This window comes from Sparus aurata, chromosome 6 (assembly GCF_900880675.1).
Source record: "Sparus aurata chromosome 6, fSpaAur1.1, whole genome shotgun sequence".
Lineage (NCBI taxonomy): Eukaryota > Metazoa > Chordata > Actinopteri > Spariformes > Sparidae > Sparus > Sparus aurata.
In genome coordinates this window covers 567,649-595,126 of record NC_044192.1, presented here as the reverse complement: position 1 = coordinate 595,126, position 27,478 = coordinate 567,649, and the positions used below count along the sequence as shown (strand labels likewise).

At 48.1% G+C, this 27,478-nt stretch overlaps 1 protein-coding gene across 1 annotated transcript in view; it reads left to right on the top strand.

Moving 5' to 3' along the window:
* Positions 1–27,478, top strand: part of grm7 (glutamate metabotropic receptor 7) — a 104,988-nt gene that overhangs the window by 48,599 nt on the left and 28,911 nt on the right. The window contains exons 4-5 of the mRNA XM_030418891.1: positions 11,340–11,477; positions 22,823–23,023. Coding sequence (XP_030274751.1) covers positions 11,340–11,477; positions 22,823–23,023 — 339 coding nt within the window. The remainder of the gene's footprint in view (positions 1–11,339; positions 11,478–22,822; positions 23,024–27,478) is intronic.

Genomic DNA, 27,478 nt, shown 5'->3' with positions numbered 1-27,478 from the left:
GACTCGGGGCATTTTACCCTCTTCTATCATTTTACTTTAACGTAAACACAGTGGAAGACTTGAGTGAGCGCCGTGATCCGTCACACCTCTGAGAGTTGTTTCATCACGGGGTGCTAATGAAAGATGTGCAGGAAACGTTTCCACCTCCGGCCGACTGAAAGAGAGTCGGAGGCGAAGTGTGAGGGAAGCCGTTCCTTCAGGCTCGGCTAACAGCACTTATGTGAAGGTGGCGAGCTGTCGGTTGGAGTTCGCTCTGAGCACACAGGTAAATATGTGCTTTGCAAACACATATCACCGCTGTCACGTCTTGACTGCTGGACGCGGTGCTGCTGGACCTGCTGTTTGTTCAGGGTGGTTAAAGGCTGCTGGTCTCTGTGACCTCAACTCATTCTGTAGCACCGAGAGAGACGTGGAGAAGTCCAGACTCTCTGGAAGTCTCACACCCTGTGGTCTCACACTGTGTCAGCTGTCTGTCTGTCTGTCTGTCTGTCTGTCTGCACCTGTTAGTGTCACAACAGTGTTGCTGACAACAAAACAAACTGTCGCTGGTGTGAGTGGAAATCTACCAGACATAAAGCAGAAGCTCAGCAGGAACAAACAAGTCGATCCAGAACAGAACCAGTGATCTGAGAGACAATCACCTGGAGACGATATGAAATCAATATACAAATCAAACTAATGTATTCATGTGTGTTTACAGCCTTTCTGTACATGTGTGCATGTTGGTCAGATGTTTCCTGGAAACACAAAGTTCTCCTCTGCCGTAAGGAAAAGTCTAAAAACTTCCAGTCAACACGTCGACACAAACAGAAGCCACGACGGCTCGCAGCTACGACTGCAGCCAAGCCCCGACTCTAATGACCAAAATTAAAACTAAGTGCCAACACTGCTGCCGGGGCCGCAGCCAGCAAACAGGAGAAAAACAGTCAATTACTGGCCCTTATTTAGCCGAGCCTTGAGAGGGAAACAATGAAGAAAAGTGGTTAATGCCCTTATTTAAGATGAGACTAATCCTGTGAGAGGAACCAGGCTGAGAGCTGCAGCACGAGGCCGGCAGAGGAGAAGCAGAAACAATAATACAGTCATACAAAACATGTTTCACACATTTCATAGAACAGCTGCTGGATCACGTGCAGAGTGATGTCACAGCTGTACTGTGTCACACCTGATGCTCACCTGTCAGTCAGTCTGTCTCTGGATCAGACTTCTTTACATATCCAACACTGCATTTAAATATTATTGTGAGGTAACTGTACTCACTGCTCAGTGTGCAGAACTGTTTACATGATGCAGCGCTGAATCAGACGCTTCACCTCTGAACCACATATCAGAGATGATGATGTCAGTACAGCAGCTCAGGTGACGAGAAGCAGACTTTATACTCTATGTACATTTAACTAACAGTGGATGTGATAACGACGCTGTGTGAAGACAATATAAATGTACAACTCGTACTCGTGTTTTGGCTGTAAACTGTGAGTGTCGCTGCTCAGAGGAGACTGCAGTGGGCGGAGGAAGGAGACGGTTAGATACCAGAGGAGGAAAGGAAGATGTGATGATGGAGGGAGACGGGAGGAAACACTGTGGTGTGGAGGAGGAGAGGAGATGCTGAGCGCGATCAGTGTCGGAGGCTAAGCGTCTCCTCCTCCCGTCTCTTTGCCGTTTGTCAGATTAGTGTTCAGTCTCACGCCGTCGCCACGAGAATCCAGTGTGACGGGCTGCCACCGAGCGTTCCCTCTCCATCAGACGAGTCCTCCAGGAAACAGCAGCACAGAGGGTGATGTGGGGGTGGAGCGAGCTGACGGGACTCATCCATCACAGGATCATTCAAAATCATTCAAATCTTTATTATTTTTAATGTTTTAAAACAGGTAGTGTTAGCAGAAGCTGAGGGAAGCAGACAGGAAGCGTCTCACTGCCAACCATCAGACGGTGAATCAGCTGAGACGAACACGAGAACACGACAACACGACTCGTACAGACGACAGGACAGCTGCCTTTTATAACATTTCCAGCAGTTCCTTCATCATATCTTCTTTTTGGGGATTCATTTTCCCCATAAATAAAGACTTATAAAATATGGAAACACACGATGTAAAGACTGTTTCCCGACCAGCCTGCCAACATGCTAACTGAGCTAGCTCACACTGACACTGTTGTGTTCAGGTCCTCTGGGTCAGACTAACATCTGGATTCAAATATCTGTTTTGTCACCAACACGGCTGGAAATGTTCCTAAAGTCCGGCTGGGAAACATCAGTACAAACATTACGTCTTCATTTGTCTGTGAACAGGTTCATATCGCAGACGTACTGTGTGTCATTCTGTTCTCTGCTGATGTATTCAGCTATTTCCTGCACGGTGCTCCATCCAAGCAGACGGAGGATGAGACAGCAGCAGAGTTTCAGACATCAGAGCAACATAAAGTCACATGTGCATCTCTAGTGAACATCCGTGAAAACCAAACACAACATAAAGAATGAGCTCCCAGTCACTTCCTGTTTCCTCAGGCTCATGTGTGCAGGAGGACATCCGTCTTGGCGGATAGTGATCATGTTTTATACATGGAGCCAGATTTAAATCCACATCCTCCTATCTCCGGCATACACATGGGCACTGAACCCACCACATCTACATTTAGCAACAAAGAGGATGGAGGAGAGGAGGGGGGAGGAACAACGTGTAGGCTGACATCGATCCTCATGAAACGCTCTCTGGTGCGTTTACTGCAAACAAACCTGCAGTTTTATTTGCTCTGGACTGAAACACAGGACAGTTTCCTCTGCTGAGGTTTCAGAATCAGAATCCTTTTATTGTCATTGTACAAGTTACAACTGTGGATCTGGTTTAGATTCACACTGAAACAGGAGGAGGAGGAAGAGGAAGAGGAGGAGGAAGAGGAGGAGGAGGAAGAGGAGGAGGAGTTCCCTGGTTCCATGTCCATGAGTTTGTGGATGAGGTGGAGAACAGGAAGCTCCTGAAGTGAAACACATGACGAGTGTTTCTGCAGCAGCTGCTCACACACTGTAAATCCCGTCACATTATGAAGTGTTAGCTCTGCTTCTCCGTTGTGTGTCTGCTCAGTGGTTCCTCAGCAGGCTGACGCTAAAAGCCTGAGATTTGTGGATTAGAGGCAGATTTGACTGTGAGAAGTGGATCCATCTCAGCTGGATCCTGCAGACTCAGCAGGCGGCGTCCACAGAGGAAACCTTCTGCAGCCTGCAGTCGTCTGAATGCACAACGCTCGCTTTGGTTCTCCTCCTGCGTTTCCCTCAAAACTTCACTCTCTTATTTCAGTCTCAGCAGGTAGCAGCTCCTGCAGCAGGTAGCAGCTCCTGCAGCAGGTAGCAGCTCCTGCAGTAGTCAGCAGCTCCTGCAGCAGGTAGCAGCTCCTGCAATAGTTAGCAGCTCCTGCAGCAGGTAGCAGCTCCTGCAGTAGTTAGCAGCTCCTGCAGCTGCTCTACCTGCAACACCTGTGTTGATGTGTGAACGCAGGCAGGTGAATCACTGATGTCACTGTGAACCGTCGTCCTCTCAGTCCAGCCCGTCGTCCTCTCAGTCCGGCCCGTCGTCCTCTCAGTCCGGCCCGTCGTCCTCTCAGTCCGGCCCGTCGTCGTCCTCTCAGTCCGGCCCGTCGTCCTCTCAGTCTGGCCCGTCGTCCTCTCAGTCCGGCCCGTCGTCGTCCTCTCAGTCCGGCCCGTCGTCCTCTCAGTCCGGCCCGTCGTCGTCCTCTCAGTCCGGCCCGTCGTCCTCTCAGTCCGGCCCGTCGTCGTCCTCTCAGTCCGGCCCGTCGTCGTCCTCTCAGTCCGGCCCGTCGTCCTCTCAGTCCGGCCCGTCGTCCTCTCAGTCCGGCCCGTCGTCCTCTCAGTCCGGCCCGTCGTCCTCTCAGTCCGGCCCGTCGTCCTCTCAGTCCGGCCCGTCGTCGTCCTCTCAGTCCGGCCCGTCGTCTTCTCAGTCCGGCCCGTCGTCGTCTCAGTCCGGCCCGTCGTTGTCTTCTCAGTCCGGCCCGTCGTCCTCTCAGTCCGGCCCGTCGTCGTCCTCTCAGTCCGGCCCGTCGTCCTCTCAGTCCGGCCCGTCGTCGTCCTCTCAGTCCGGCCCGTCGTCCTCTCAGTCCGGCCCGTCGTCGTCCTCTCAGTCCGGCCCGTCGTCGTCCTCTCAGTCCGGCCCGTCGTCCTCTCAGTCCAGCCCGTCGTCCTCTCAGTCCGGCCCGTCGTCGTCCTCTCAGTCCGGCCCGTCGTCCTCTCAGTCCGGCCCGTCGTCGTCCTCTCAGTCCGGCCCGTCGTCGTCCTCTCAGTCCGGCCCGTCGTCCTCTCAGTCCAGCCCGTCGTCCTCTCAGTCCGGCCCGTCGTCGTCCTCTCAGTCCGGCCCGTCGTCCTCTCAGTCCGGCCCGTCGTCCTCTCAGTCCGGCCCGTCGTCCTCTCAGTCCGGCCCGTCGTCCTCAGTCCGGCCCGGTCGTCATTCAGTCCGGCCCGTCGTCGTCCTCTCCGTCCGGCCCGTCGTCGTCCTCTCAGTCCGGCCCGTCGTCCTCTCAGTCCGGCCCGTCGTCGTCCTCTCAGTCCGGCCCGTCGTCCTCTCAGTCCGGCCCGTCGTCCTCTGAGTCCAGCCCGTCGTCCTCTCAGTCCGGCCCGTCGTCCTCTCAGTCCGGCCCGTCGTCGTCCTCTCAGTCCGGCCCGTCGTCGTCCTCTCAGTCCGGCCCGTCGTCGTCCTCTCAGTCCAGCCCGTCGTCCTCTCAGTCCGGCCCGTCGTCCTCTCAGTCCGGCCCGTCGTCCTCTCAGTCCGGCCCGTCGTCCTCTGAGTCCAGCCCGTCGTCCTCTCAGTCCAGCCCGTCGTTGTCTTCTCAGTCCGGCCCGTCGTCCTCTCAGTCCGGCCCGTCGTCCTCTCAGTCCGGCCCGTTGTCCTCTCAGTCCGGCCCGTCGTCCTCTCAGTCCGGCCCGTTGTCGTCCTCTCAGTCCGGCCCGTCGTCCTCTCAGTCCGGCCCGTCGTCGTCCTCTCAGTCCGGCCCGTCGTCGTCTCAGGCTGCAGTGGAACAACATGGCCGTGTTGGTGTTTTTCCGGTTCCTTGCTCTCGTGCTGCTGTTGCTTTAAAAATAATAGCACATTTGCTCAGCGGTGACATTTGTTGGGAGTAAACTGCGGAACAGAGCACAGAGCCTCCACACTGCCAGGAGCAGCGACAGGATCGGCCTCTGACCCTGGAAACCTCAGACGTTGGTCCGTGCAGCTCGACGCGGTGGAGCGGTGATTCACTGGGATGACGTGTCACAACAGTCCGACACGCTCGCTGAAACCTGCGACCCAGAAAATGTTCCACGTTTCTCAGCGGACACGAGCGGCAACAACAAAGTGTGAGGTGACGCCACAACCTCCGGCTCTCGTTCACTCCTGTCAAACATCTTCTGTTCGTCTGCGAGCTGCAGTGAATATTCAACATGACGACACATCAGACACAATATGATACGATAATATACAGCAGAGTTCTGTCTGTGTGCAACAAACACAAGATGCTCTGAGAGCTGACGGTGAGTTCACTGCTGACAGGAGTGAGAGCTGCTTCAACTTCTGAATATGATATAATATAATATAATATAATATAATATAATATAATATAATATAATATAATATAATCGCCTCTCTTCAGTGGATTTATTGACGAGGTTGCTTCAGTTCACTGACCGGCACTTTGACAGAAACTAGTCAGGAATGAAAATGTTGTGAAGCAGAAAGTGTTTTGAAGCGTTCTCCAAATGTATTAAAGATATTAGCAGCTCTTCATTAACTGCTGGATGGAAAATAGCAGAACTTTCTTATTAAAATAAGATTGGGATCATTTCCAGTAAATGATTGTGGTAATTTGTGGGTAAATTCAATGAAATGTTAATATGTTTCCTGGTAATCATCTTGTAGCTCCATGTGGAGCTGTGCAGTGAAGCGTTAGCAGAGATGATGCTCAGTGTGAACGCAGCAGTGAGTCACGTTCAGGAGCAGAACCAGCAGCAGAACCAGCAGCAGAACCAGCAGCAGAACCAGCAGTAGAACCAGCAGTAGAACCAGCAGCAGAGACACAGCAGCAGAACCAGCCTGGAGATATCTGACATTATATGCTCCATAAAGTAGGCTAAGTCCCATCAGGGATTCATATAAATTAAGATCAAACACGCGTTCGCCCTTGAGGTTACATCCAGATGCAATTATTGTTGAATCTCCACTTTTTCCAATGTACGCTCTGCGTACTGTTGCACTAATGCTCCTTTCCGAAGAGTAATTACAAGGACATTTCTAATTTAGTTTCCTTTCAAGCTGCGAGGAGATGCTGCAGGAATAATCTTCCCTTCAGTCAGACACAATTTAATGTCTCTTCATTTGTTCTGCGGAGCGTCGAGGGGAGAAAGGAGCAGTCGGAGGAGCGGTGGAGGCTGAATGCATGCAGACGGCTTTAACTGTCAGTCAGCCCGCTGACGTGAGGAGTGAAACCCGTTCACAGCAGAATCTTTCACGGCTGGATCAGAATCTGTCACTGTGAAAATAACAGCTGCATATTTCTGTTTACATTCATTATTCATCGTCTCAGAAGAGAACAGCTTTAAATAGACGGCGGCGGCGGCGGCGGCGGCGGCGGCACAGCTGTCCTCTGCAGCCCGCAGAGACTCGGACTTGTGTCAGTCAGAGTGTGTGGAGAGGAAACCAACATGGCCGCCCCACAATTCACCGCCACGCCGTCACTTCACTCAGTGATCACAGGACGATGTAACTGAGTACATCTACTCAAATACTGTGACTGAGTATGTTTACTGCCACACTCACACGTGCAGGTTCTAAACGATGGTCACCTGTTATCAGTCTCACCTGGAGTTCTTCTTCTTCTGTCCTTTTTGGAAATGATGATGTCACTTTTTAATGAGCCGTCATGTTGAGTAACAGTGAGGCTGTTACCCTCAGGTGTAGGGACGTATACCGAGGAACGGTACTTTTTGGTACCGGCTCCTAATTGAGTCAGTGCCAGGGTACCGTTAAGATTCTGGACAAACTGTACTGTTCCTTTTCTTTTTATCGGTTTTTGACATGGATGTTTTTGAACGTCCACCCGACTGTAATGACTACAAGCTTAACAAACTGTGACTTGACGTGGCAGAAATGAAACCGGCTGCTGCTCCCTCGGTGCTGCAGTCTTTAGCGTTAGCCGGGCTGCTAACTTTACTTTGTTATAGCAATCAAACACGCCGCCCTCCTTTAGCTTCATACTATGCACGCGCTCCAAGTGTTTGGTGATGATGCTTACCCCGAATCTCCACTGGATACTGTCCGCTGCGTTACGGCTCCGATCCAGTTTTGCTCCGCCGCACCCTGCCTGGTAACTCCCAGCGGTTACAGTTATAGGTCAGGAAGTGTTCCCGACCAAAGGATCAGCAGAAGAGCTTGTGTTTGTCTCTTTTTTTAGATTTGTGTGCTGGTGTCAACATGGAGTGTTTTTAATTTGAAAAGTAACCGGATGTTATGTTGTTATTTCTGTGCGTGACTTCCTGTCTGCTCGGTGCTAAATTCAGCTGGTTGCTGCGTCGTGCTCCGACATCAGGCAGATATAAAGTCCTGCTTATCTGTTCTGCAGTATTTGTAATGACACAGCTTCTGTTCTGTTGAAGCTTTATTATTACCTGGTAATGAAAAGAAGGTTGAATCTTTTAACATCTTGTAAAATCTTTATTTTTTTTTCCACAAAATTACATGTTGTAGTATTGATAAGTATCGGTACCGATAAAGAGTATCGTATCGATAAAATCCTAACGATATACATCCTCAGGTGTGATATCTGCCCCGAGCAGCAGGAGGCAGCTCAGAACCCTCCACCTGCTCCACCCTCCACCTGCTCCACCCTCCATCCTCCACCCTCCACCTGCTCCACCTGCTCTACCCTCCACCTGCTCCACCTGCTCCACCTGCTCTACCCTCCACCTGCTCCACCTGCTCTACCCTCCACCTGCTCCACCTGCTCCACCTGCTCTACCCTCCACCTGCTCCACCTGCTCTACCCTCCACCTGCTCCACCTGCTCCACCTGCTCTACCCTCCACCTGCTCCACCTGCTCCACCTGCTCTACCCTCCACCTGCTCCACCTGCTCCACCCTCCACCTGCTCCACCTGCTCCACCCTCCTCCTGCTTCACCCTCCACCTGCTCCACCTGCTCCACCTGCTCCACCCTCCACCTGCTCCACCTGCTTCACCTGCTCCACCTGCTCCACCCTCCACCTGCTTCACCTGCTCCACCCTCCACCCTCCATCCTCCATCCTCCACCCTCCACCCGCTTCACCTGCTCCACCTGCTCCACCTGCTCCACCTGCTTCACCTGCTCCACCCTCCACCCTCCATCCTCCATCCTCCACCCTCCACCGGCTTCACCTGCTCCACCCTCCATCCTCCACCCTCCACCTGCTCCACCTGCTCCACCTTCCACCTGCTCCACCCTCCACCTGCTCTACCCTCCACCTGCTCCACCTGCTCCACCTGCTCTACCCTCCACCTGCTCCACCTGCTCCACCCTCCATCCTCCACCTGCTCCACCCTCCACCTGCTCCACCTGCTCCACCTGCTCCACCTTCCACCTGCTCCACCCTCCACCTGCTCTACCCTCCACCTGCTCCACCTGCTCCACCTGCTCCACCTGCTCCACCCTCCATCCTCCACCTGCTCCACCCTCCACCTGCTCCACCTGCTCCACCCTCCACCTGCTCCACCTGCTCCACCTGCTCTACCCTCCACCTGCTCCACCTGCTCTACCCTCCACCTGCTCCACCTGCTCCACCTGCTCTACCCTCCACCTGCTCCACCTGCTCCACCTGCTCTACCCTCCACCTGCTCCACCTGCTCCACCCTCCACCTGCTCCACCTGCTCCACCCTCCTCCTGCTTCACCCTCCACCTGCTCCACCTGCTCCACCTGCTCCACCCTCCACCTGCTCCACCTGCTTCACCTGCTCCACCTGCTCCACCCTCCACCTGCTTCACCTGCTCCACCCTCCACCCTCCATCCTCCATCCTCCACCCTCCACCCGCTTCACCTGCTCCACCTGCTCCACCTGCTCCACCTGCTTCACCTGCTCCACCCTCCACCCTCCATCCTCCATCCTCCACCCTCCACCGGCTTCACCTGCTCCACCCTCCATCCTCCACCCTCCACCTGCTCCACCTGCTCCACCTTCCACCTGCTCCACCCTCCACCTGCTCTACCCTCCACCTGCTCCACCTGCTCCACCTGCTCTACCCTCCACCTGCTCCACCTGCTCCACCCTCCATCCTCCACCTGCTCCACCCTCCACCTGCTCCACCTGCTCCACCTGCTCCACCTTCCACCTGCTCCACCCTCCACCTGCTCTACCCTCCACCTGCTCCACCTGCTCCACCTGCTCCACCTGCTCCACCCTCCATCCTCCACCTGCTCCACCTGCTCCACCCTCCACCTGCTCCACCTGCTCCACCCTCCACCTGCTCCACTCTCCCAGGTGTCTCTGTGTAAAAGGCTCAGAACATCCTGAGATCATCCCTGAGTGAATTATGAATGATCTCTCTCTGTAATCGAGTCTCTTCATCTCTGATTCTCTCGTCCTTTACTCAATTTTTCTCCTTTATGTCTGCCTTTAACCTCCGTCTCCTCCTCCTCCCATCACCTCCTCCCATCACCTCCTCCCATCACCTCCTCCCACCTCAATCGCAGTTCCATGCAGAGAACATTATAGAGGTCAAGCTCCTAATTTCATCCCGTCAGAAATTATTAAAATGAATGCGTCAGTGACGTCATCGCAGGCTGTCAAGGACATCTCATCATCAGTGACGGAGAGAAAGATCAGGACGACACTCAGAGAGAATGAGCCGATGATGAAGTGCTCGTCTTCTTCTCATGACTCACCACGAGTGATCGAGTGGAGGAGACGAACCTGTCAGCAGAGAAGAAATGAAGTTGATTGCGAACACTTTTTGGAAATATTATCCATTTCTCACGTTGGAGGGATTTGATAAGAGTGATGATTTAAGACGTAGCTGAGAGTCTGAAGAAGCTTTTCTTATGATCATCACATGTTCTCACCAACACTTTAAACGTTAAACACACACAGGCTTCACTGAAAGATTTCATTGGTCAGATCCTGCATTTAAATGTCAGAAACAACCGGACCTTTGTTCTGCATGTTGAGTTCTGTTCTCACAGCATCACAAATGTTTCCAACCATGTTCGACCAGAGAAATCCTCCAGAGTTTCATCTGTCGTCTGTCTGTAACTTCAGGAGAGAACCAGACCCAACAGAACCAGAAGAACACTTTAGAACATTAGAGAGTTGAGGTGAAGCTCTGAGTGAAGTCAGCACTCAGCAGAGGCTCTGGTTCTGGTTCTGGTTCTGGTTCTTTGTCTCCTCTTTAATGTTACGTTCATGAAGTAAAGTCCATTTCCCCTCCAGCTCCGGTCAGTGAACGTCTCCGGATCAGAACAGAATCTGATGAGACTTCAGGTGTTTGTTCCTCCAGCAGGTCTGGATCAGAACCGGCTCTCCTCAGCAGGACACAGTCCTTGTGTTTGGTTCTGGACTCCTGGTGGCAGAAGTTAGATGTTGTATATAAACCAGGACTAAAGCTGGTGTGAGTCACTGCAGAGAGACGTGAGTGTGTCGGTTCTGGCCCGCTGCGTCCTAAACTGATCTGGTTCTGATCTGGTTCTCTCTGTAGCCTTTGACCCGTTTCTTGTTTTGCAGTCTGTTTGTTGTCATAGTTACCGATAATCTCTTAATTGACTTGTGTGACGAGGAGCCTACTCACCAGCCCCTGCAGCTCGGAGCCCATTGTGCTGCTGCAGAGGTTCTGTGTTTGCAGCTATTTCTGGTGATCCGGGCTCAGTTTCTATTCACTGCTCTGAAATCTTCATGTGTTGCCAAACTCTTTAAGACCCGATGCAACGCTCCGCTGCTGCCTTGGCGTGTGCTGTGATGGCAGCCGGTGTTGCAGGAGGAGGTTTTACCTTACAGACGTTTGTTTTACCGTCGACGGGAGCTGCCAGCGAGACTGTGTGTTGCCGGGAGTGCTGACCTGAACTCGCTTTGTCAGTTATCTGATGATGTTTTTTATCTGCAGGCCAAAGAGCAGCGTCTCTCCGGGAGAACCTGTCTCTGGGTGTTCAACATGAAAGCGACGATCTGAGTGCAGATCAGATGAAGCACATTAAAACATTATTACACATCTTGTTTGTTGCCGCTCTTCACACTTCAGTGCTGCTGTCACGTTCAGCGCTGCCTCCGCTGTGACTGCTGAAGCTTAATGAATGAACCTCTTTTGTTTAGTTGACCTGACGCTCGTCTTGTTTTCAGGGTTCGATGCGTACTTCACATCGCGGACTCTGGAGAACAACAGGAGGAACGTGTGGTTCGCTGAGTACTGGGAGGAGAACTTCAACTGCAAACTGATGAGCTCGTCCAAGAAAGACGACAGCAGCAGGAAGTGCACAGGTGAGTTTACTTTCTTTAAAACACGCCACTAATGAGGAGTGATGAGGACGTAAACAGTCAGAGAGGAAATCCCTGCAAGAAACACAGCTCGTCTGCTGTCACCACACACTCAGAGACCACTCATACATTTTATAATAGTTATTTACACCCTCGACATGCAGCTGTGATACTGATACAGTGAAGATTTCAGCTTTTAAAAGGACGTAAATTCTTCTTAAATCCATTTGAGATCTCAGAGTTTCACTGAACACAAAGGTGTTGACCTGAAGCTACGATCGTCCAGCAGAGAGGCGATGAAGGATCCTGACACTGTGAGATGGAGGCCGGAGTCCACAAACAGCTGGAAATGATTGATATTGATTGATTGATATCCGATGCAGCTCTGAGCTGACAGGAGGAAGCTAATGAACAGCAACACATCATATTGATGTTTTCCATCATACGCTCGGTTCTCGACGAGGTCGTTGGAAAGTTTAGCTGCATTTGCAACATCAAACAGAAACTCATAAGTCTCTCTAACCTACAATCAATACTGGAGAGCAATTAGTGGCCCGATATGACGGCGTGAGCAGACCTTGAACACTAATGAACCAGTTCTATTAGGAGTATCGATTGAAGAACGAAACAACACATTATCTTGTCTAACTCCTTTTCTGTGGAATCGTCTCCATACATTTCCGTTTGACATGGTTCAACCTGCTCTCAGTGTGATTAAAGACATTCATCTGCTTCATATTTAAACGTGAGTTTTACCAACAGTCACGTAACCCTCCACATTAATTTGTAGTGCCTAATTTATCGCCACACTTCCCGTTCCCCTGTAGCTCCTCGTTCTCCTTCCCTCCCTCCACACTGGAACAAACCCTTCAGTTTCATCATGAACGCCTTCTGAGCCGTTCAGGATTCAGGACTCCTCTGTACCCGTGGAGCAGCCGGCGTGGAGACGCAGAGGAAGCATCGCTGGGTTCCTCTGTTTGGATGGAAATTAGGAATTATACAAATTTAATCCAATAATACCTGAACAACGAGCTCATGCTGTTCTCAGAACTGATTTAGTGCCAGCGCCTTCATAGAGGACCTGGTGCAGAGCTGAAACAGTCTGGACCCGTTCACCATGTCCGTCCTGGATCACCTGCTGTGTGTTCATGATCAGGAAGTACATTTCATACAGAAGGACACAGCTGAACCTTATACTTATATATACAGTCGTTCACTATTAACAATAATTCAGAATTTACACATGAACTGATATTGGGACAATATTAAAGCCCTTCACACTCCTGAACAGGAACAACTGTCCTGATGTCTTTTAGTGCTCGTTGTAGTTAAACAAGCACAAAGTTTAGAGTCTTTCAGGTTGTTCAGAGTGTTTCTGGTTGTTTAGAGTCTTTCTGGTTGTTTAGTTTCTTTCTGGTTGTTTTGTGTCTTTCTGGTTGTTTAGAGTCTTTCTGGTTGTTTAGAGTCTTTCTGGTTGTTTAGAGTCTTTCTGGTTGTTTAGTTTCTTTCTGGTTGTTTTGTGTCTTTCTGGTTGTTTAGAGTCTTTCTGGTTGTTTAGAGTCTTTCTGGTTGTTTAGAGTCTTTCTGGTTGTTTTGTGTCTTTCTGGTTGTTTAGTTTCTTTCTGGTTGTTTTGTGTCTTTCTGGTTGTTTAGAGTCTTTCTGGTTGTTTAGAGTCTTTCTGGTTGTTTAGTTTCTTTCTGGTTGTTTGTGTCTTTCTGGTTGTTTAGTTTCTTTCTGGTTGTTTAAGTCTTTCTGGTTGTTTAAAGTCTTTCTGGTTGTTTAGAGTCTTTCTGGTCGTTTAGAGTCTTTCTGGTTGTTTAGAGTCTTTCTGGTTGTTTAGAGTCTTTCTGGTTGTTTAGAGTCTTTCTGGTTGTTTAGAGTCTTTCTGGTCGTTTAGAGTCTTTCTGGTCGTTTAGAGTCTTTCTGGTCGTTTAGAGTCTTTCTGGTTGTTTAGAGTCTTTCTGGTCGTTTAGAGTCTTTCTGGTTGTTTAGAGTCTTTCTGGTCGTTTAGAGTCTTTCTGGTCGTTTTGTGTCTTTCTGGTTGTTTAGAGTCTTTCTGGTTGTTTAGAGTCTTTCTGGTTGTTTAGAGTCTTTCTGGTTGTTTAGAGTCTTTCTGGTCGTTTAGAGTCTTTCTGGTTGTTTAGAGTCTTTCTGGTTGTTTAGAGTCTTTCTGGTCGTTTAGAGTCTTTCTGGTTGTTTAGAGTCTTTCTGGTCGTTTAGAGTCTTTCTGGTCGTTTTGTGTCTTTCTGGTTGTTCAGAGTGTTTCTGGTTGTTTAGAGTCTTTCTGGTTGTTTAGTTTCTTTCTGGTTGTTTTGTGTCTTTCTGGTTGTTTAGAGTCTTTCTGGTTGTTTAGAGTCTTTCTGGTTGTTTAGAGTCTTTCTGGTTGTTTAGAGTCTTTCTGGTTGTTTTGTGTCTTTCTGGTTGTTTAGTTTCTTTCTGGTTGTTTTGTGTCTTTCTGGTTGTTTAGAGTCTTTCTGGTTGTTTAGAGTCTTTCTGGTTGTTTAGTTTCTTTCTGGTTGTTTTGTGTCTTTCTGGTTGTTTAGTTTCTTTCTGGTTGTTTAAAGTCTTTCTGGTTGTTTAAAGTCTTTCTGGTTGTTTAGAGTCTTTCTGGTTGTTTAGAGTCTTTCTGGTTGTTTAGAGTCTTTCTGGTTGTTTAGTTTCTTTCTGGTTGTTTAAAGTCTTTCTGGTTGTTTAGAGTCTTTCTGGTTGTTTAGAGTCTTTCTGGTCGTTTAGAGTCTTTCTGGTTGTTTAGAGTCTTTCTGGTTGTTTAGAGTCTTTCTGGTCGTTTAGAGTCTTTCTGGTTGTTTAGAGTCTTTCTGGTTGTTTAGAGTCTTTCTGGTCGTTTAGAGTCTTTCTGGTCGTTTTGTGTCTTTCTGGTCGTTTAGAGTCTTTCTGGTTGTTTAGAGTCTTTCTGGTCGTTTAGAGTCTTTCTGGTTGTTTAGAGTCTTTCTGGTTGTTTAGAGTCTTTCTGGTCGTTTAGAGTCTTTCTGGTTGTTTAGTTTCTTTCTGGTTGTTTAGAGTCTTTCTGGTTGTTTAGAGTCTTTCTGGTTGTTTAGAGTCTTTCTGGTTGTTTAGTTTCTTTCTGGTTGTTTAAAGTCTTTCTGGTTGTTTAGAGTCTTTCTGGTTGTTTAGAGTCTTTCTGGTCGTTTAGAGTCTTTCTGGTTGTTTAGAGTCTTTCTGGTTGTTTAGAGTCTTTCTGGTTGTTTAGAGTCTTTCTGGTCGTTAAGAGTCTTTCTGGTCGTTTTGTGTCTTTCTGGTTGTTTAGAGTCTTTCTGGTCGTTTAGAGTCTTTCTGGTTGTTTTGTGTCTTTCTGGTTGTTTAGAGTCCTTCTGGTTGTTTTGTGTCTTTCTGCTTGTTTAGAGTCTTTCTGCTTGTTTAGAGTCTTTCTGGTTGTTTAGTGTATTTCTGGTTGTTTTCTGTGTCTGCGGTCCATTTGCTTGTATTAGCTGTAATTGTACGCCTTCTCTAATAGTTTTGTGTCTCTGCCGGCTGCTGCTGGTTGAAGCCTGCTGCTGAGCATCAGTCCTCACACTGGAGAACAGGCTGGATTGGCAGATATTCAATATTAACAGAGTCTGTTTCAATCTTTACTTTTAAACGAGCTCTGAACCCACGGGTCCCTCAGCTGGTGTCCCGTGGGCCCGTTCCATCCAACACCGATTAAACCTGCAGAGCTGCTGAGGAACGATTTGTAGAAGATGTACTTTGTTCTGTACTGTAAAACAATATGACATCACCTGGTTACTAACTGTCTCTGGTAGATATGTGCTCTGATTATCTGGCTGGGTTGTAAATACGCAGTAACTTTAATGCGCCGGCTCGTTACAGACGGTTTCACAGGTTAAACATATACGCTTTTACAAATGTTGGACCCGTCTCGCCTGTTGGTGTTGGCAGCTGTAGCTCCGCCTCCGTCACCTCCACCTGTTGACATGACAGTCAGCTGACATGGATGTAATGTGAACATCCTGTGACAGGTACAAATATAAACCTATCTGTGTTCTGCAGGAACATTTTCCCTGCCAACATTTAATTCTGGTGGCTGTGCTCAGAGGAGAGGCTGACTCACTCTGCACGGACATTTTTAAAAGAGTCTCTATTTTTACATTAAAATCCAGAGAGACGGATTCGTTTGATTCATGTTGGAAATATATTTTCTCAACACAATGAGGGAAAGTTGCTCAAGTGAAACAAGTTTAATGTGTTTGCTGCCAGAATCTCTCCTGTCACGACAAACTGTGAGTGTAGAAGAGAAATAAAGAAACGTGGTGCAGAATTACTTTCACACAGCAACATCATACATTTAATTATAATGGTGATGTGCAGGATGCAGGTGTGATGTCACGTCTCAGCGGTGATGGGCGGATCCTCAGGGTGTCTCCTCCCTCCACCTCCTCTGGTTTCACCCTGTGTGTGTACCCTGCCTCTCTCCCAGTGCATGCTGGGTAATCTCCCGGCCTCTGCGACCCTGAACAGGATGAATGGATGGATGTGTCCCACCTTGAAACAGTCCACATGCTTTTACAGGCGCTGTAGAAACCGAGCGTGGCGCCCTGGGCGGTGCAGGTTTATGTACAGACGAGTGTGTTCACACATCAGCGTCATGAAGAACAGCCCATCAGGTGTTACTGCCGTCATAAAGCTGCCACACGCTGCAGCTCCAGGAAGCTTTCAGAGGAGGAGGCTTCTTCACAATCAGCCGTTAGTCACAGCCGCCGGCTTCATGCTGCCTGACTGCAGCAGCGTTATCCACATGAAAACAACTCAGTGATTCAATTTGCACATATCATTTTTTTTGTCTGTGTGATTGTGTTTATTACATCAGCTGTCAGGGATTAAAACCCTCTAATCTATTTCATAAAACACAGTTGTTGTTGTTTCCAGGATGCAGTCTGTAGAGTCTGAGGCTGCTCAGACCTGGTACCAGTGACCCGGTCACAGCTGGACCGGGTCACAGCTGGACCGCTCTCAGCGAGACCAGGACACACGGAGAAGAAGAAGAAGAGTAAATGTGTGGTCTCTGTTGCCTCTGTCAGCAGCAGATTCTGTTCCAACTGATCCAACCACTGAACCAGTCACCACAACACCAGACTCCCGTAACAAATGTAGTGATTTTAAGAGTTGATTCATGAGGAGAAACTTGAGAAACTTTGTGAAACAGCTACGACAGATTCTAAATCATCGGAGCCTTCTTGTAAATTCAGCAAATGTTCTACATGAACTTTTTTCCTTCTTTGCGTCTGTTCGTCCGGGTTATGGACCTGTGTTGATTGGCATGTAGCCGTGTGACCGGGTCGCTCAGGACTGATGTTGATATCAGGCAAACTAATCACAAGGAAAACTGATTATTATCGTGTGAATCTCTAAAAGCAGTTCATGCTGCTGAGCTGCTGCAGATGCAGAGGGATCACAGCAGGCGGTCGCCCCGCCGGCAGCAACAGATTCTCTCAGTGACCTGTTTTACACTGACATCATCGCTGCAACAACTGGGCCAATCACTCGTGTTAGTAACCCATTTACCAGATCTGTGTCTGCAGCCACCGACTGCCTCTGAACTGTATAAAGTCCCCTGAAGATGTCCGGACTGATGGGGAAATAAATCAGATGTGGTTGTCTGTTAATCGTTTTCAGTCAGTTACACAGTAATTCATGTTGAATTCAGATCTTTTCTGACACTGATACAACTGAAATCATTCAGGAGCAGGATGGTTGAAGATTAGTTGTTCCGTCACTGAGAAGAAGACGGAGATGATGATGTTCTGTTTGGTTGGTTCTCTTTATGATACAACATAAAACCTGAGTGAGGTGGCAGCTGGTTGGAGGGAGCTGATCTCTGCTTCGTGCTGAGTCAGCTGTACATCATGTGCAAACATATAAAAACATCTAAACGTCACAGTTTAACATCTTCTCTGCAGAAAGAGTTCATCTCAGTGTGGTTACGTCAGTTTCAGTGTGGACAGGAAGCGGCTGACATTGTTTCATATGTAGTTAGAATCTGACTTCAGACCAGCTAAGTTCTCAAGTTCTGTTTCAGGTTCTGTGGAACCAGCTGCTGCTGTGTTCTGCCCTCAGTGCAGAGATCAGTCTGCTGCAGGACACGCAGCCGTGTACAGACGTGTGGTCGTCTCTGCTGCAGAGGGATTCAGACTCTCTCTGAACATGTGACAAGATTTTAGTTTCCTGTAAAATCTGAACTCTTCTGCTCTGTGAACCCAGTCTACAGCTTCCAGGACACAGTCAGAACACGGCACCAGAACACAGCTCAGAGGTTCCTTCTCCTGGTTATAATTACATGTTAATGTTGCACAATATTATGTTCATATGTATATAGAAGTTTATTCTATGCTATTCTATTTCTTACCTTTTAATTACATTGTTTATTTCTTACTATAGTTATTGTTTATTTAAATGCTACTGTGGCACATGTTTGTGGGACAATGAAGGAGTTCTGATTCTGATTCTGATTCTGATTCCCTCGTGTGAGGAGCTGCACTCAGACTAAGTGTGTCCTCAGAGGAGACGTGGTCACACCTGCAGCTCCAGGTGCTCCGGCCTGCAGGAACAGTCTGAGGCTGCAGCCAAGATGAAACCACAGCGACGAGTCCAGTTCAGAGTGTTTGTCAGAGAGGAGAGAGACTCCTGGTTCTGAGATAACATTCAGCCGGAGGTCTCTCTGCCACAGAGCCGGCTCACAGACGGCAGTCGGCCGCAGATAGCAGAGTAATCAGAGTACTCAGAGGCAGTGCGGGTGCAGAGAGCAGTGAGCTCCCCTCAGTTTAACTACAACAGCATCTAACGATGAGACGGCAGCCGGGTCAGGAGTCGCAGTGAGAGCAGATGGTGAGGCTGTTAATAAGAGAACATGGAGCTGAGAGCAAACAGCCAGTTGTTCAGAGGGCAGAGAACATCTGTCTGCTGCACAGCTCTCTGCATCTGTGCTCTTCATTTCCAGGTTTGTCAGTGGACAATAAGCTGTGTTTGTGTTCACCACAGGCATCTTTAGCTCTGCGGAGGAGAACGACATTATTACACTGATGCTGCACTCACATCCTGCTCAGGAGCACTGACCTGAGGTCAGCTTCATCTGCACCGATGTGACGCGCGGTGGGAGGACGAGGACTGATCTGTGTTCTCTGACGTCAGACAGACAACAACCACAAGATCGTGATAGTCAATGATAGAACAATAGAAACAGGAGGTTTGGAGGAGGAGAGGTGAAGGTCTGCACAGATGTGATGTCATCCTGCTGTACATCTGTGTGGATCAGACGTCTCCTCCTCCTCATCCTCACAGACTGTCTGTGGACTGCAGCTCAGTGATGAAACGAGTGTTAACGGGCTGCTGATGTCGTGCTGTTAGCCGCCGGGCTAGCTGATTATCTGGGAGCAGAACTGATGTGGCGTCTTCAGTGTTTCACTCGTCCTCGGACAAACTGCCTCGTCCATTGTTTCTCTCTCATCATTAAAGTATCAGACAGCACAGCAGAGACACGTACAGAACCGGCGCTGACTCGGCTCTGTCTCTTTCCTCTGTTTTAACCCCACCTGTTTGATGGAGACTGAAACTTCAGAGTGAAGTTGAAGTAAATGTTGGTGCAGGTTGTTTCGTCTCAGTGTAAAGATTTCCATGATCGTCCTCCGTGTGTGACAGCTGTAAACCTCCAGTGTGGTGAACCTACAGCTCAGCAGGTGGAGATACTGTGTGACACACTGATCTGAGGTCAGTGTTGTAGCAGCATGTAGTGAGTCTGTGTGTCCGTGTGGTCATTTAGAAAGTCACCTGTAATCAGCGTCTTCCGTCGTTAGAGACGAGGAGATGTCAGTTCTGAGTAACGTCATGTTTCTTTTCACACTACAACAAAAGCACCTCAGCAGATCCCAGATCAGCCTCTGCTGCGTGTCTGTGATATCTGCAGCACATGTTCGTCACATGTGCACCTGCAGAACAGACAGCAGCGCTGCAGTCGATCCGTCCCGCTGTGTGTTCCTGCTCCACATCCGTGTTTGACCTCATTCCATTTCTACCAGCCTTCACTCGTCTGTCTCCCGGGCTCAGGCGGACACATCCTCCCTCTCACAGCGCTGCCGTCGTTACAGACATTAACTGAGATGCTGCAGTTTGTCTCCACAGTCAGATTGTGTATGTGGAGCCGTGACGGAGCTGCAGGTGTGAACGTGATGCAGGTCAGCTCGTCTTCAGGTGTGACATCAGTCTGCTGCACCGCCGCAGAGACGTGTGGAGGCAGCGTCATTATAACCTGCTGCATCTGTACGCATCATCACCTTCATATTAATATTTGTCTTTTACAGGAAATATTGGATGTTGTTCAAATTTAGGAAAGCGAGCAAATGAGCAGAAACACTCAAACGCAGACGGAAAGAATTTATCTCTTGATTATGAATTTAACTTAAATCTCATCACTTTTACACTCTCACGTTTTATCCCATAAATAAGAATTTTCTCAAGAGTCTCAGAAACCTTCCAGTAATCTGGATGTGTGGATGTAAAGACGGCAGCTGGTGCAGCTTCTGGTTCTGCTGGAGACATTATGGACCTCAGAGGATTCTGACCCGTCTGGAGGAAAGCGTGTCTCCATCTCTGAGCTGATGAGACAACAGAGGTTAAACTGGGATTTGTTTATTCCATCCATTATTCAGCTGGCTTGTGATTATTCAACACATATCCAGAGTTTATTCAGAGGTCCAGTGGGCTGCGGCGCTGACAGCATCAGTTAATGAGCTCCCACGTGAGCCTGAACTCGTCCATCCTCACTTCATTATCAGTTTAGTCACATTTTAAAAACCAGCAGGACTGAAAGATGCATTCTGTATTTTCTGTGATGGAGCTGCAGATTCTTCTGAGCTCAGGAGAAGGAAACGGTCCAACTGGACCTGTCACAGTCAACCTGCAGGACATAAAATCATAGTGACGTCAGAGCCAGTGGTGACGGACTTCCTGTCAGAGACGATCCTCACGTGACACAAAGTGAATAACACGTGAATAAAATGGAGTTTAAATGAAGATGAAAGCAGCTCAGAATCAGAATCAGAACCATGACCCCATTAAAAGGTGGTAAGATATTGGAGACTATCACTGAAAAGTTTCTGTTTTTAACTCAGAGAGAAAACCAGCCGCGGCCCGCTGAAGGTCCTGAGAGCCTCAGAGGACCGATTAAGTTCTCAGATTGAAAAAAACAACATAGTTTGAAAGATCTCTCAAGGACCGTCGGCTGGGAGGAAACAACGTGGATCAGGAGGGTCGAGGTTTGTTTTGGATTCGTGTGAAAGTCGTCGTGACGGAGAGCCAGGAAACTTGATTGTGTGGAGTCCAGAGGGGATGAGGATGATGGAGCGGGTCGGTGCTGTTAAACAAGAAGTTCTCACTCCGCTCATCTCTGAGACTGAAGCAGTCCGTCTGTTTATCAGACACAGAGAAAAGGAAAGAAAGGAGGAACTCGGCTCAGACGCGTCGCCCTGCAGCTGCTGCCATTTAACTGCTTTACTTATTTAGCATTTTGCTGCATAACGTCTCCGGCAGCAGTGACACCGAACGCCAGGAGAACAATTCTAAGTAATTGTGCATCATAATGAAATGTGCTACGATTTCACTGCACCACAATCTTCCCCACTGCGTCTGTGATTGTCTGAATTTATTTGCATCTCTGCGTCTGATTGTGGTTACATGTTATATATTCAGATGACTTGATCATCACGGAGCTTCTTTGTTTTTCTTTTTAATTATGGAAACTATCCTGAGCTGCGTCTGATTCTGAGGAAATTGTTCTGTTGTAGAGACAAAGTGGCATCATTAGGTCGGTAACAGCTGGAGACGTTTCGTCTGATTGTGTCGTGACATTTCTCTTCCCCTCCGTCGTGCTGCTGCTGCTGCGAACCAGAACCAGAACCAGAACCAGAATCTCCTGGACGTCTGACTTTGACTTTTTGTGCAGTAAGACGAGGCTGCAGACCAGCTAACGATGTTAGCCAGCTGTTAGCTAACTTCCAGTTTAGCCCCGTGCTAACATGAAGCTCCTCCCTCAGAGATGAGCCTGATCTTCGCTTCACGTTGTTCGAGCGTCAGCAGGTTTGTCCTCCATGTTCAGACCGATGATACATTTCCAAACAAACCAAACAGATTCCACATGTGACAGGACAGAAGCGAGCGTGTCGGACTCCTTCATCACATCAGCGTGACCACACGTCCATCCTCCATCCGGCAGTTCATAAAGGCTCATTTCCTCCTGTTTTATTGGCAGACTGACACCACAGTCGTCATAATCCTGTTATCAGACTCCATGAAGTCAAACTGCTGCCGGTCTTTCTGCTGACAGGCTCCAGTTTCACTCCCTCAGGCTTCAGCGCCGACCCGCCACACAGCGCTCACATATAAAAGCTTTAATGGGAACCAGTCGGGTCGCCGTCTCACCGGACCGCTCAGAACCTCTCTGCATGCTCCAGCTTTTACTTTTACACAAAGAGACGACAGAAAATATGGATTAATGTGAAGAAGGAAACCTGCAGCTGAACTCCATCAGTGATTCTCCAGGTTTCACATATTTATAATAAAACTGAAACATTATAATGTAACTCAGAACTTTTAATGACTTTACATTAAAACTCTATTTCAGAGGAAAATGATATAAAATATAATGACACATTTTTAAAGATTAAACCAGGTTCTGATCCTTCTGACTTGTGACCTTCTCAGAAAATAAGATAAACTTTCTGACTTTTAAAGTTTGCGTTGGATTCTTTATTTGTAACCAGAGGCGCTGAAGGACTCGGAGCTTTGGACCTGGTTCCTGTGAGATAAGTCAAGTCGGTACAACAGTCTGCTCAGTTTTAGCTGACTGATGTAATCAGCTGTGGCTAATTAGCGTTAGCACTGTGAGTCAGCAGAATACAACATGAAACGCTCGGCTGGTGTCACTGAAACGAGCTCTGTGAGCTGATATGTTCACGTTCAACAACACAGACCAGAACAACACGACGTCCACGGGTCGCACAGAGAACCAGAGACGGACACGGCCCGGTTCATCGTGTCTGCTCACAGACAGTAACACAGATAAATATGTGTAACACGTGTAAACTGACACAAGTTGTTACAGAAGACAGAAAGATTCACATTTCAAAAGGCAAAACGTTTTTTTAGTCCTTACAGGTTAAAGCTGCTGAATGAATGTGTGACAGCTGAGTTTGATGGAATTCAGAAGTTTTGAGTCACAAAGTATTAATGGACCAGTTATTGTTTATCTGTATAGACTGAGTCCTGACTGACTGTCTGTCTGTCTGTCTGTCTGACTGTCTGTCTGACTGTCTGTCTGACTGTCTGTCTGTCTGTCTCTCAGGTCAGGAGCGTATCGGCATCGATTCCAAGTACGAGCAGGAGGGGAAGGTCCAGTTTGTGATCGACGCCGTGTACGCCATGGCCCACGCCCTCCACAACATGCAGAGGGATCTGTGTCCGGAGAACTCCGGCATCTGCCCCGAGATGGACCTGGCAGGAGGGAAGAAACTGCTCAAGTACATCCGCAACGTCAGCTTCAACGGTGAGTGGACGCCCCGCTCCGTCGTCCTGAGATGTTTCTCAACTGTTCAGGGTCGAGTGTTCGACACAAAGATCAAATCACCAGACAGGAAACTGATCATAAAACCTCTGCTGGATGTGAAAGAGCATTAAAATGTCTCGATTGTGTCGTAAACCGGTCCTGACTCAGTGTTTGGCTCGTAACCGGCCTGATATGGACATGTTTAAAATATATCTCATGTAATGAAATCAGAACCGTTGAACTTGTGGATGAGACTGAAGTGTTGACGGTGAACAGACGTCTGCTCAGCAGATCTCAGTCTCACTTTAGATCCTCACATCACAGGCACACAGTGCAGGAAAGTAACTAAGTACTTTTACTCCTCATGTCAGATTACTGTGGTGTTGCTTTGGACTCGACTGTGTCAGGTTGTAATATCTACACATGTGTTATGGTCTTCTCCACGGTCAGGACTCTGAGTCTCAGCTGGCTTGTTCTGGTTGAAGACGCTGCAGATAATGAGTGTAAATGGGTCATTAGATTATTATATTTGTTCAGATGAGGAGCCGAGCGTGCAGCTGGTTATTGTATTCTCACTGGGAAAAAAGCATATGATGAATGTAGGTCAGAGAGAAGCTGGAAGCAGCGAGTGTGTGGAGCTGAGCTGATTTACATCATGTGACACGGCGCCCTGATGCGCTGATGATGCTCCGGACTGTGAGAACGCACAGACGAGACGCTAACGTCGCTCTGGTTTTGTGTTTAGTGTCATCTAGTGGCGAGGCCGCAGGTCGTATTCAGCCTGTGTTGTTTGTCTGTACTGGGCCACTGTAGAAACATGTCAGCACGACACGGAGGACTTCAGGTGAATGTTCACTGATGATTTAAACATTCTCAACAGTTTATTCCTTTTCTAAATCTGTTGGACGCCGGTTGTTGAACAAGAAGAAGTGCTGAGTGTTCTTCAGTCCTTCAGTCGTGTTGATCTGTTCGTTCAGCTCCTCGTGTAGCCGCTCGGTGGTGAAGCCGCTCTGATGGAGAGACAGGCCATTTATGTGATATTAAAACAAAGACAGATTAAACGTCCCTGCAGAGCGCCGGCAGACGCCTGGAGGCTGCTGAGCGTCTCTGGGCGTTAGCTGCGATGCTAACTCTCCTAGCCTGAAGGTGTGCTTGCTGGTTCGATGCGTTCACTGACTCCTCTCTTCTTCTGCTGTTCTTCAGTGTCACTTGGTGAACTTGTCTCAGGATGTGGTCACAGATCTGATCTCAGTTCAGTCCTCACGCTGCTCTACACTCAGAAACTCAGCTGAGAGTCGACTCGTCTCTCATTCTGTCTCAGAATGAAACGACGTATTCAAGAATGTATTTAAAGTACTTTAGGTACACAAATAGTAATCCACAAGTGTTTTGTTACAGTTATGAGTAGATAGTTATGACACAATCATCAGACTGCTGAAGAAACTCATTCCTGTGTGTGTGTGTGTGTGTGCGTGAGCAGGTGATGTAGGGACCTGATTTACAGCCTTATTGCTCTTAAAGGGGCAATAATTAAGACTTTTATTGCTCCATAGAACAGAATGAAGTCAGTCATTAAGTCGCTGCCAAGTTTTAAGATTTCTGACTTTCCGTCGGCTCCAGTGTTTGGAACATAAACCGCCCGAGGAGTTTCATCACCCGCTCCTCTTCTCTGCGGGTCCAATAACAGAGGACGGAGCGTCTTTACGGCGAGCGGTCGGCCCGCAAACACATTTCATCCTCAGACGGAATGCAAATGAAATGCAGTGTTATTACAGCAGCGTCCTGCATCGTGATATTATTGTTTTCAGTCTGGAGCCTCGGGGGACGAGCTGTGTGTGTGTGTGTGTGTGTGTGTGTGTGTGTGTGTGTGTGTGTGTGTGTGTGTGTGACCTCATCGTCTACCTTTAGACTTCTTTAGTGCAGCTGAATACATTCAGAAGGAGCCTGAGGAGAAGCAGTGGGATCCAACTTCGTCCCGGTTCTGTTCACATATTTAGTGAAAGATTGAATTTAATACAGAAAATGTCAGCTGATCCAACCAGTGAACCAGTGACATCATCACCAGACTCCATTAACAAATGTGGTGATTTTAAGAGTTGTTTCATGAGGAGAAACTGAACAAACATTGTCACACTCAGATTCTAAATCATTGGAGTTTTCCTTTAATTCTGCATGATGACACATTAAAGTAAAACACAAAACATCAAAGAAACATTATAAATGAGTATTTTGTGTGATTTAGACCCCCACAGTTTCTGAGTGCAGCACAACTGTTGTAAATACAAATCTCAGGTCTGAATCAACAATATAGGCTACTTCTTTGTCCCCAGACTCCCTTAACAAATGTGTCAGTTTAGTGAGTTGTTGAGTTGGAGACACTTTATAAACTCTGTGAAACTCTGTCTCTGACTCATTCTGCATTATTTGGACCTTCTTGTTCATTCAGCAAATGTTCTACATGAACTTCTTTCTGTCTTTGAGTAGAAACATGGAGTCTGTTTGTCTCATACAGAGCAGGAAGTGACATCACATCACAGGTTGATGTAGTTGTGAGGTGACTGACAGCTGACCTCTGTGTTCTGATCAGTCAGGATGGATGTTAGAACCTGGACTGATCAGAACCACAGATGTTCTGAGGTCTCCTGGATTAAAGCCGGTCAGGAGACGAGAGGAGGCGGTTGGACGATGAGATCAGGTGTTACATCTCGTCCTGTTTTAACGTGATGAATCTAATTGTGTTGCATTATAATGGACCAATCAACAGGTGATGTAACAGGTGATGTAACAGGTGATGTAACAGGTGATGTAACAGGTGATGTAACAGGTGATGCAACAGGTGACTTCAGTGTGAAGCTGAACACGTTGAATGATCATTTAGCACCTTGTGACATCATCGGTCAGGTGAAGCAGCTGTTTGCAGTTCCACCTGTAATACTCATCACATTATTTGCATAGTTTTATAGTTTTAATGAATGAGACGGAGCCTCAGGAATCTTCCCCTCCAGAGATTCTTTTATCAGGTAATTAGCAAAGACTGCAATGTGCTAATTTGAAATGAAAGTGGCAGATGAAGCGCTCACTCACCGTTTATCAGAGTCTTAATAATCACACTCACACTCACACGGAGAGAAGCTGCTGGAGCATCACCTCCTCAGGACACAGGTATTATTCCTGAGATAACGCTGGACTTTATTTGGAGCACAATAAATTAAGAAATTGATCAGTAAAAAAGAAGAAGAAGAAGAAGAAGAAGAGACTCGGCTCTCCTTCTCTACCAGCAGCAGACCATTTCTTTGCGTTCCCACTGAAACAAACATGAGCCAGATATCGACTGAGAAACAAAAAACATTTTATATCAAGCGATTTCTCTGCGTTGCCTGTGGTAGCTATTAACCCAGGTATTGATCTGCAGCAGCTGTCTGGTCATGGCAGGAATTAATAATTGAGCTCTCCGACACCAAACAGACACCAGATCGACTCCAGCGCCGGCTTCAGCGCCGGCTTCAGCGCCGGCTTCAGCTCTTTAAAGACGTCTGCTCGCTCCTTTCCATTGAGAATGTGTTTTCTCTGTGATGCCGGCCGTCAGTCTCTCTCTGTGTTCACGTAGTAAATAAGATCAAAACAAGTCTTCATTTAATTAAAGCAGCAGATTGAGCTCACAGACAGAAACATGCTGAAGACCTTTTAAAGCTCAGACTCTTAAATTAAAACGTTTTCTGTCTGCTGGGACTTTTCATCCATAAATCTGTGAAACTGAATCATGGTTTGTTTTTGTGCAGTTATTTCTTTTATGTTCTTTCTGTGTTTGACCTTTAAAATATTTATAACTCAGAATACAGAACAGAATATATAGAAACACAGTTTGTGTCCACACACGTCCAATTAATTATGAGCTGCTTTCATTTTCAGCCCATACGGTTGATGTTCTGTTCGGACCAGCACACACGGTGCTGTTCCGGCTCGCTGCTCCGACGACACCAGAAACTAAAGTATGAAATCAGAACGTGAGAAAGGAACAGAACTGTTTAATGACGAGCGCAGCAACATATTCTGAAGACGGTTCAGACTTCAGAGTTACTGAGAGAAACAAATATTAATAAACACGCTGCAATAAGCAGCAGAGTTCTCTTCCAGAACCGTTCTGACCCGAGGATATCTGTGAGGCTCAACACTATCTGTCGCCTCGCTGCTGCCCGGCAGACTTTTCTTTTCTTCTCTCTCTTTCCCCCCACAGTTCTGTTTCTCTCACTATCGCTCTCCCTCCCTTTCACTATAAATTAAATACAAACTTGAAAGGGAGTTCTGGTCCGGCACCGAGCAGCACCAGCCCCAGTCAACAAACAGGAGGAGAGGAGGGGGAGGGAGGGGGGAGGAGGGGGAGGAGGGGGAGGAGGAGGGGGGAGAGGAGGGGAGGAGGAGAGGAGGGGGAGGAGGGGAGGAGGGGAGAGGAGGGGA